The 11,447-nt window shown below is 37.7% G+C and overlaps 1 protein-coding gene across 1 annotated transcript; it reads right to left on the minus strand.

The window, feature by feature from the left end:
* Positions 1–4,768: 4,768 nt before the first annotated feature.
* LOC150088148 (zinc finger protein 703-A-like) lies at positions 4,769–11,045 on the minus strand. The gene is made up of 2 exons (XM_090369350.1): positions 10,687–11,045; positions 4,769–9,727 (listed from the first exon to the last, which is right to left on the minus strand). Exons 1-2 carry the CDS (start codon positions 10,741–10,743, stop codon positions 8,393–8,395), a joined length of 1,392 nt encoding a protein of 463 aa, XP_090225476.1. The 5' UTR covers positions 10,744–11,045; the 3' UTR covers positions 4,769–8,392.
* Between the last annotated feature and the right edge of the window lie 402 nt (positions 11,046–11,447).

Genomic DNA, 11,447 nt, shown 5'->3' on the forward strand with positions numbered 1-11,447 from the left:
CGTGTACACCTGTACTAATAATTGGTGCAGAAATATGCCTTAACGGTTGATGAGCCAAAATTTTCCAAGTACATCAACAACAAAGCCAGTCTCCATTGAAATCAATGTTCAATAAAGAAACAGTTAAACACTGAATTGCTTTGTATTGTAAAAAATATTGTGAGCATCTGATTTGATGGGAAGACTACCATAGAAACCTAAGTCAAAGATATACACAGTCTCTGTGTCAGATGTCATGTACTTCTTTTCAGCACTCCTCAAAATTGCTACAGGAATATAGTTGTTGTGGTAATGATTGTGTTGTAAGTGCCAGTAACGGAATACATCTCAGGATCATCCTGGACCTCTGTTTCCTGTTGAACTTTTCCTGTAGTTTTGAGAACATGTTTCAATGATTGGTCATTTTATGAGCTTCAATGCATTTGATGGAATATGTCTTCACCGAAAGGGACCTTCGTGGCTAGCACAGAGGGGTTGCAATATCTATGTGGAAAGGGCCTGGGTTAGATTCCCCGTCGAATTCAGAGAAATTTTTATGTCATTTTTCTTACCATTGCCGGCCATGTCACTCTCGGGTGAGTGTGTCACGGTTTTGTATCCAGCAAATTGGCCAAAGAATGCAACTAAATTCCAGACTCAATATACGAATGCCTTATTTGCCTTGGAACAAATTCTACACGAATCAGCCGGCAAGGGAATTCATTGCCTACTGCGTATATTCAACTATAATAATATTACTATATTAATATTTATTTCAAATTTGTTTTATTCTAATAATAAAAATATTATTATTGGAATAAAACAAAGCTTTCTTTCTGAGTAGTTTTTATTATTAGTTGATCCCTCGAAAACGGCTTAACAGAGTTTTACTGTATCCCTAAAATAATGCATTTGAGGAAATTAAATATTTTAAATTCATTGATCTATTTCTTTAATACTGATTTCTTTTTGACTAGAATTATGCTTTTATTTAACGTTTTGTTATTGGCGTTAATCATTTATTTGATTTCAAGCATAATCTTACATTGGAATTCATTGCCATATTAGGGAATAAAATATCGCTTATAAGGAATAGTTTTCATATTTTAAGAAATCGCTGTTTTGCTTTCTATTGTGGCCTATTATTTTTATAGCAAACATGTCTTTCTTTTTTTTTTTTTTTTTTTTTTTGTCTCAGAAAATCGGATCAATATGCGTCTTGCCCATCTCGTAGTGGTTTCATTAGCACATGTAGATGAAATATCCTGCGCAATTTATCTCTCTACACTTCTATTAGAGAGTGACCGAGTTCTGCTCTTTGGACCTTGAATTGTCACACTAGCGGTCATCAATAAACATGGCGACGAGCGTTGGCATCTTCTATCCCAATACTGCTACTACTGTTGAGAAAAGTGGACTGCATTTTATGAAGACCACCTTTGTTTCTTGAAATTTATCTCTACCACTGATTTAAAGAAATAGTACTTCGCATAACTCAGTATGTTTCTGCACATGTGACGTCTCAAATAGCACGAATAAAGTTCAGTTGAAAGTTCATAATTATAATTTGTTGAAAAGATTCTTCTTTAAAACCGACTTCAAACCCGAGATAAGGCGAACAGTAATAAAAAGTAAATGAGTTGGTTTTATTTACCAATCCCGTATCAGTTTGAGATGAGGAAAAAACAGTTATAAATTTATAATCGTTAGCGACCCATGTACCTCAAATGAGTTTTTCACCCGGTTCTAACTAGTCGATTTAGGTGAATCTGGTTTAGTAGAGGCATATGATGCAAGAAAGCAAGCTTATACAGTAATTATTTAAGTTTTAAATGAATAATACTGAACTGCAGTGATTCTTAAACTTTGAAATACCGCTACCCCTAAACGATTAATTAATTTGTGCAGTCCCCTAATTTAACTAATGATTTAATTTAAGTCAGGGTTGGACAATAATTAAATTTACTATTTTAGTAATTAATTTATTTTAATTAAATTAAACTTTAATAAAAAAAAAACAATGATAGAACCTTACAGTTTTATTTTATAAAATCGTTTAATTGGAAATGAACAAAAAAAAAAATTAAAACTTTTTAATGGGAAGGATGAGCTTGCTAACTTTGCTCGACTGCCATGCCCGGGGCAAAATTTAAATTAAACTGCGACTCCCCTCTAAGTTGCTCCCGATCCCATTTGAGGCTGCAACCCACTTTGAAACGTGTGTTAACCAGCGCCCATGGAGTACTCGCTATGTGTACCCTATGTTTACCTCCACAAGTTTAAAACACTGAAGAACTAGTGAATTCCTAATTTAAAATACATGCATTGTTCTGTTCTGCTGCGAATAACACATTTTTTGTTTAATTAAATTTGAACATAGTATGTTTTTAATTAATTGACACTATGTTTACAGGGCAGTCGACATTCTTAGTAGCTGGACAGATGCATTATGGCCTTAGTTACCACAGCACGGACAAACACCAAAGAGTAATAATCCATCGTACAATCTGAAATTTGAAAATAAACATTTTACTTTAAAAGAATTTTCCCAGGTAAAGTGAATGCCTTCTCTCGCCGTGCGAGGGAAGTTTGCAAATACATTGTATGGGCATTTTTCTAGAACCGAGTTAGTCAGTCTAGAGAAAGAAGTTCATGGTCTTTGCCAACGGTCAAGCCAACCATAGAATTGCTGAAATTTACATGGGCCTGACGTAGCCCAGTGGGCCAGAGCGAGAGTGCATAGCACGCATTCCTTGAGTGGACCGTGACTACTAAATACGATATTTGTATTGACGATTTATTGTAAACTCTACTGACTTGGTTGTCGTGCCGGAGTATAAACAGAAATTTTTATTATACTAACTCCTCGTGGACTAAGTTGCCTCTGCGCATATTCTAAATAATACAACACTTAAAGACAGCTTATCAGAAAAGTGGAATTGTCACTAAGCGATTACACTTTTCTGATAAGCGTTCATCATCTCATACATGGTAAGAGAAGATAAATACATTTTGAAGTTCAGCTTAATAACCTGTTTTTTTTTTTAATTTGAGCAACGTTCAGAAAGTACAGGAAAATCCATGGTGCACGGATATTCCACTCTAATGCGAAAGACTATTCAACTGTAATGCGAAAGAAGAAACTATGAAATTCAGAATCAACAAGATCCGCATCAGATGAATACCATCTCCCGTGAATCTCGCTGTTCCCATATTTCAATTCCGCGTTGGTACGATCAGTTGTTACAGACTAAAATGGACTTAGAGACTCCTGGAGAAAAATATCCGGTGGTCATTCAGTTTTGAAGGACTAGCATTCTAGAAAATATTCACCTCAATATGTTTGGACAGGCATCAGAGGGGGTATGGCTTATGATTTCGCCATGAACCACAATGTAAAAGTACGGTTCATCACTGTTCTTGAAACTGGAGTATAGCAGGAAAAACCTTATTGACGATTATGTCCCTCACTCGAAATTATTTGCAGAATACCATGGAAACAACTTACATTATTAGCTTGTTACCCACAATACAACCGAAAATTTCTGTAAAGAAACCAAAGGAAACTTCCTTTTCAAAACTAGTGAATATAGTCAGAATAGGTGAAATCGAATCGAAATCGGCATTCTGAACATCGACTACGAAATTTAAACAGCTTTCATTACAAAAAAATTAAAATGTAGCAACAATATATGCCAAGAAAGTCGAATAAGTTACTGATATATTGGACATTTAGGAACAACAGATAACTTTGCTAGATAAGCATCAAATAGATGCAGAGAATTTGATATTTTCACATATATTGCAGCTAAACTTGGCGTTTAATATTCGCGTGGTTATCTGACTAATATAAACTTAATCTTAACCCCTTGAATAACTTCGCTATTGCCAATAGAGAAGTTATTCAAGGGGTTAAGAGAACTTTGCCAATAAAAAAGAACAAACAACATTGTAATACATTCATTCTTCTACATTAATTTTGTGAACAACCGCTAGCATTTATTTTTGTATTAGTGCGAAAAACAATTTCAGGAATATCAGAGATTTTAAAGTAATCTAGTGTGTCGAAAAATAGGACAAAAAAATATAATAAAATAAATAAATAAATAAAAAAAAGAAACATCTTCAGATCGGACTGCATATTTTTTGTCAAGGCATAATACTCGTAAATGTTATCAAAGGTAGTGGTCCTGGGGCGCTAAAAGTAATTTCCTTTCTTATTTTACTTTATATCAGCTTATTCTGTACATAAATGCTTAAAAAAACAAAATAAAATGCTGATTTCTGAACTAGTGTTTCTACATTTTTCCACGGAATTAAAAGAATACAATCTTGTGGCGCCATCTAGTGGTGCGCTGTTTTTTAAATAAATAGGCTTACGAAAACTAACAGTGAAAGACAAAGATTAAAGTATTCCATGCATAAAAATTTACTTAAGCCTCGGTTCATTCGTAAATATGTAAGATTTAAATGATGCTTTTCAACTGTAAAATATTTCTTAAATTAATACTTCGTTAAGGATTTTTTACTTCATGATTTTCATCAAAAAGTGTTCAAAATATTTTAAGTTTAATTTAAAATTAACTATTTCCACTGGCAACTAAAGAACAGTAAAACAAACTATCACAAATCATAGAAACAAATGTTTTTATTGCTTTTTTATACAAAAGAAATATGTACACACAATATAATGGATAAGGATGTCAATCAGAAAAGGGAAACCTCTGTCACCAAATATGTATTTACATTAGATTACTGTATTAAATCAGTGGCACTGATTCTGGTAATTGCAGGCTGGAATAAATTAACTTCGCTCGCTCAATTTCAGTTTCTTTGTTTATTTTTAATTTATCAACCATAAATCTTTAAAAGGAACGTAACTTTCGAAAAAAAAATGCAACTTTAACAATCTTCTGCTTTCAAAACGCTAATAATTTTACACTGGGGGTAAAAAATAAATAAATGAGGATTGCGGGGGGGTTTTCCCCCCTTTGAGGCCGCTCATTAACATATGGCGAATTCTCTGAAATAAATATTTACCGAATAGATTCAAAACGCATTCAAACCTGCATATACCAAACTCCAATCCCACCACAAATAATAGAAGGAAGTTCCTTCACTGTCATCCATATCCTACATAGTATTAAACTTCTAAAAATATTAACTAACATAGAAGATTGCACCATAATAGATAATTCATGTTTCCTCGAATATAGTCTGGTAGAGACAGAGAAATCTGCACAGGCACCCATCAGAGTGGATATTATCAGAACATCATGCTTAGTGCAGAATATTTCAAGCTACTACCGTGTGAGGAATTACCGGATGATATAAATACTTAACAATTTAGTGCGGAGAAGTAGGTTAGGTATGTCTGTGATGCCCTTTTGAGCGCGTCCTTCAGAGAAAGCATCTCTACTGTGTTGGGGATTGTTTTGTAACAAAATTACAGCCCAAGCAGAAATCAAAACTCGATATATAAGAACTTCTTTTGGTGGTTTCGATCTGTGTATAAGAATCGACCTTTATTTCAAAAAGAAAGAAGAGTTAGACCACCAGAAATGGTTCTGATCAGTTAGGAAATTTTCAAGGAAAAGAATTGAGTATTCATCACGACCTGGGGAATGGTTTCAAACTTTCTAGCAGGTTAATTAATAGTTAGTACCAACGTGGAAAAAGAGAATTTTCATTACTTTGTAAATTCTTCCTGTGTGTATTTATTTTCATTCTAAGAAACAAAGTTACAGTGCAGGATAGTTAACTGATGCGTCCAAATCTGTATGAAAGACCATTAGTCAAACTTAGAGGTAGTATTATGGGAAAAAAAAAAAAAAAAAAAATAGATGAAGGGTACTTGCAAAGTCTGGAGATAAAATTACTTGTAGTAGTTGTGCAGACAAGATTATTCTTGTTAAATTACAGTAATGCTAGGAACAAAAGGAAAGCCTTTAAAAAGTCAATCAAGCGTTAATCTCTGAGCTGCACCATGACTAAAACTTAAAAAAAAATAGGGTAATCATGCTAGCAAAATAAACGAAACTTTTTCTATTTGAGCGGATAGAATAGATAGTAAGCACCATGGATTATCAGCGCAAATATTAGGCCCCAATCTAAACAGGCCTATCTGTAACAAAGTGAATGATCTGATCTGAACAGATTGAGACGGAAACTATGCAACTAAAAACTCCCAAAAAAACTAGCCTTTTCTATAGCTGTTTAAAGAAAAAGAAAATAGTAGCAAACACCATTAGAGATAAGTTTCTTTTTTAAAGGAGGGTCATCTGCTTAGGATCCGACATGCTCATTACAAATAAGTACTCGTTTAACAGGACACACTTCTATAGTCAAATGTATTCCTAACATTTCATAGAATAAAATTTAATTGATCACATACTGCTTTGAATATATTGCTATGGAGGATTACCAGCTAAAACTGTAATATTTCCTCAGTAATCACAGCGTTTATCCCTAATACAGGTGAAAATGAGGAGCACAATAAAGAGAAAGGTATGAAGCCATTTTTCAAGATCGCTTATCGTAGTAAATTATTGCCAAATAAGGAAATCGGCTCAGAAAGGCTCTTGCCTTTTAAAACCATTTCACTTCCATAGTCCTGCGATCTTCCCGACAACTGGGATCACTTCCCGAGCTCAACGATACAGTAAAACAAAACGGCAATGTGAATTCGCCGTCCCTCAGCAAATCGTGCGATTTCTCCTATTCTTAATCTAATATAGTGTTCGAATTTCACAAGGCATCCTCATGTGACCGATATTCATCCTCTTGACACATTTATATCAAAAAACGAGCATAACGAATAGGTATTCGCCTCCACGAATTATAACCGGAATACAGATGCTCCCCCTCTCATAAATGTCCTTGCCAAAAAATGTTTGGCCATTTCTTTACTACATAAGTATTATCCATCTAATGTGCTTCCACAATCTCGCCGTAGCGCAGTATTTCTTTAACAGGCTATCGAAAACATTTTCTCCTTCACTCTTTCCAATGTGTTCGCCATTAATGGCTTCTCTGATACCTCCTAATACCCACTGCAATCCGTAGTTAGCGTTACGACAAAAGCGGCAATTTAATGCCTGGCTTATTTCAGAAATAAAATGTCTTTCGTTCGAGGGCAGAAACAAATGGCCACGATGCCACTTTGCTCAATGCTCTTCGTCTGGGAAGCGACAACTTTAATGACTGATAAGACCACATCGATAATAGGTCTTGACGTCTTACGCAACATGATGGAAGGTTAATGTCGCCGGCGAAAGATTTGAATGTAAGAGGACGGCGAACATTATTTAATGATTTTGGTAAGAGCGCAAAATAAACCCGGATATTAGGAGACTTTAGCAGCTATTGAAAAGATTTTTGTTTGTTTATTGGAGTTTACGTATAAACCCCGAGTAGCTCTTTGACACCAAAAATTGTTTCGGAATGGTATGATGGACACGAGAAGATACAACAACCAAGATATAATCAGTGAACAAAACACATCAGGACCTCATCAACTACGATCGAATAACATGATGCTATTTGAGGATATAAAAATTTAAAGATGCCGTCTGAAACCTTTGAGAAAGATATTTCGAATTTTTGGTGAACTATCAGATTATTATACATTAATAATAATAATCCCCGCTTAGTAATGGCCTCCCAAATAAGGATTACGTTGCGTGAATATTTGAGCAACTGCATTTTCCGAATTGGAATGTATATTTCGTGACAGCGAGCGAAATCACAGACATACAGTTTCTGAATAATTACATAGGGGAATTAAATAAGCTCCAAATAACTTAGCTTTATGAATAACTGGGGTTGTTTAAATTACTGGGAAATGTTCCCCTTATTCGCAATCATTTTGTACATTCAGAATTACGTGAATACACATAAAAGTGAAGCATTGATGTGAAAGTGCGCCACAGACGTTGATGGTTTTGATGCCTGCAAGATTTTTCTCAATTCACGATCTCTTTATTATTTTTTCTCGTGTAAATGTAATAACAAGGAATCACACTGGGAGGGGGAGAAATGAATACATGTTTAAGATGTAAGGACAATATTAGGTGCCTCTAATAAATAAGCCATTATTTATAAGGCCAATTCTAGGTGAACGTTACAGACTAAAAAGAATAATTAGTGTTCAATAGTACGGACTAAAGAGAATCAATATTCGATAGTTCGTCACTGAACTCAAAACAACTGCTGTTCACCAAGAGCGGGCAAAAACTTGATACTAAGATTTAAAAGTAAGTCAGCATTCTCAATCTACTTACATCGCCTCTTCGTCTGCAAGGTCTCTATAGCGGCCAACGAACCCCACCGTTTTCTCGTACAATAGTACATTTTACAATACATCACAAACCCCCGACTGTCTCCGAGTGTCCGTGGGTACATCGAGTCCTTCTTAGCCCTTCCCGTAGACGCTGTACGGCGCATAATACATACTTAGTCCCGGATGGGGTAACGGAGGCAGAGAGGACCCCGACAGATTTGGCAAGGGTGGTTTATAAGGGTGATACCTGTTTGCTGCAGACAGTGAACTTATCGGGCTTAGACTGGTCGGGTACGTTCTACGGAGTCCAGCCGAGCTCGTCAGCGACATCGAAGTGCTGTAGTGCAGTCCGCAGGTTGCGTCCAGTCCTGGGGAAAAACCCGGAGAAAACAGGGGCAGGGTGCTCGAACCAGATAGCGTAGTATGTGTCCGGAGGTGCTGGAGGAGCTCTTCCGAAGTGGCAAACCGTTTGCCGCAGTAGGTGTCGCCCACCATCCAGCTGCAGACGTTAGGCCTGTTGGTAAGCACAGAATGAGTGTACAGCTGTGGGCTGAGACTAGGCACGGCAGGGCTGGCGGCAACCGATGAAAGAGAACCGGTTAGGCCAGGGAGGAAGGCTGAACTGAGGCCGGGAGTGGTTGCGAAGTGGGCGGCCAGTCTGTCGTGGCTGAAAGGTAGCGTTCCACTGGAGCAGCTCAGCTGACAGTTCGTACAGTAGGGGTCACGACACATGGGCAGCACCGTGGAGACTCCATTAGCGGTCTTCACACGGGTGTGCCCTAAGTACGGAGATAGTCCAGCCCCCAGCGGGTAGCCGCTTGACTTGAATGCTGCCGCTCCGCTCTGCGTCACGATGCTCGGAGGAAATGTATGGGCAGTCGAGACTGTGTCGACGGGTATCGGACCCACAACTGGGCTACACCCCGAGCAGTTTGAGAGCGGGTTCAGCCCGTTCACTGCAGCCTTGAAGGCTCCTAGTCCGAGATGAGACATCGAGCTGAAGCCATCTTTGGGTGGTGTTGCGTTGGAACGATTCAGATCCACTCCCAAGGAGGTTGCGCTGCTGTAACCAAGCCCAGTTATGTTGTTCTGACTGCTGCTAGGGGTGGTTGCAGATCTTTCAGAACTCGACTTGGTTCCACTGTCATGTCGGTTGCCAACGCTGCTCTCCGAAATTGAAGGAGAAGACTTTCCACAGTCTACAGAACTACGCCCTGCTGGTGACGTCGAAACAGGAGAAGTACTTTTGGAGAGGGGCGATTTTTTGTCTTCATTAATAGTCTCTTGATTCTTGTTCCCTATATGGCTGATATCTAGTTCTGGAGAAGGAGAGACATCCTTTCTCTTTTCGTTGTCCATATGCGTTTTGTCGGCCACTGAGACAGAAGACTTGGAATCGTGCTTGTCAGCACCGATGTTGCTGCAAATCTGGACAAGCAAGGCTAGCGGACTCTTCTTGGAATCCATCTAGATTTAAAGAAAAACAAAAAAAGAAAAGACAACATTAACATCAGTGAAATAAAAATAAAAAAATTATATTATGTCTAAAATACAAATGAATATATTTGTAGTCTCTGATCACTGATAATTTGAGTAGTCAATTCAAATTGTCTACGAAATATATTATAGTGTGTTAACTGTTTCTCAAACCATATCTAAGCTTCTGTCACGCAAAACCTTGAGCGATAGAAACTGAGGATGACCTCACAAAAAAAGGCCAACTAAGGTCCCATTAACCCACCGGTGTGAGCGGCATTTATTTTATTCAGAGCACTACAACACTCAGTACTTAAAAAGGGATTCGTTAAAGTACATTTTGCTAGCAACGAGTTAACCGTAACCACTGTTAATGACAACCCGAAAAATCGTCTATACGAAGACTACCCATACTAGAAATAATGATTTAATTCTTCACTAGAAACATACGCACTGAAATCTATTGTTTATTTGATGACGACAAGTAGTGAGGTCACTTCCGCCATAGACAAACCACGCCATGTAAGTTAATACCGGAATTCAAACCTACCTCGGTCCCTCAAGCATTATGAAAAATGCTTGAAAATCATTTTTAGTCCTCTCAAGGGTGAAGCGAAAGTGAATTCAAAAAGAAAAGAATGTCCGTAGTTCCGAACTTCTTCCCTGCCGGCTGCTGCCCTATTTTGTTGTACGCCTGACGCTTTACAGCTTCGATAAACAAAAAACAGAAAGGGCCCAAACAGTCGCGTAAAATCAGCCGTTAATCGCGACAATATTCCAATGACAAAATTACATCGATGCCTTAAATAATTCTAGATTACGCATCAGACGTATTAACGCCAATACAGCAATAAGAAATACAAACAAATTGTATTTTTCGATAAAATGGCTTTTCGCGTACAAAAGGACCCCAACCAGTTGTTATTAAAGTCATACAAAAAACAACTTACCTCTTGGAACTGATGAGCTGGCATATCCCTTGGGAAATGGATTTCTGGTTGTCCCATTCTTGCCGTACTACTTCACCATTGTGTCAGAAGTACAAGTAGACGAGCGCTTCGCACTCTACGGCACTGCTCAGCGGACGTGGCCTTCTAATCAGACAGGAAAAACGCGATGTTCTTTAGCGGAACTGCTCTACGACAGCTTTCCAAACAGTGGTGTACAGTTCCCTGAGGAATAGGAGAGCGAGAATGGATACGTAATCCTTTCAGGATCTTTTACGGAACGGAAAAGCGAGTTACTGACGGGCAATGATCGTACCAACACCACACACTTTCTCCACAACGATTGCCCACGCAAAGCTCTCTTTAGCTCGCTGCCTGTATAACTAAATCACGTGATTCACATATGACGTCGATTGGGCCGCGTCCTTTAAGACCGGTTCACTGTGTTCGCGGGTGGTGGCGTCCGTGTAATGGAATGGGCCACGTCATTACACTACACACACACACACAAAAAAAGAAGAAAAAATGTCGGGAAACTTTGAAAATCGAATACTAAATGTATGAAAGGGGTTTTACTGCAAAAAAAGGGCAGGAAGCATTCTTAAGCTTTTCTGTTTTGTTTCAACTTAATCTCGATTGTATATGTAATTAAATTGCGCATAAAAATAGGCGATTTTATTCCGCTAAATAATTTCATTTCGTGTTTTTATTTGGCTTTTTTGCAATTGAATTTATTATTACACAAAGGAAAGGCTATTTTTCTA

This window comes from Mastigoproctus giganteus, chromosome 3 (assembly GCF_048544385.1).
Source record: "Mastigoproctus giganteus isolate SK-2022 chromosome 3, ASM4854438v1, whole genome shotgun sequence".
Classification (NCBI taxonomy): Eukaryota; Metazoa; Arthropoda; class Arachnida; order Uropygi; family Thelyphonidae; genus Mastigoproctus; species Mastigoproctus giganteus.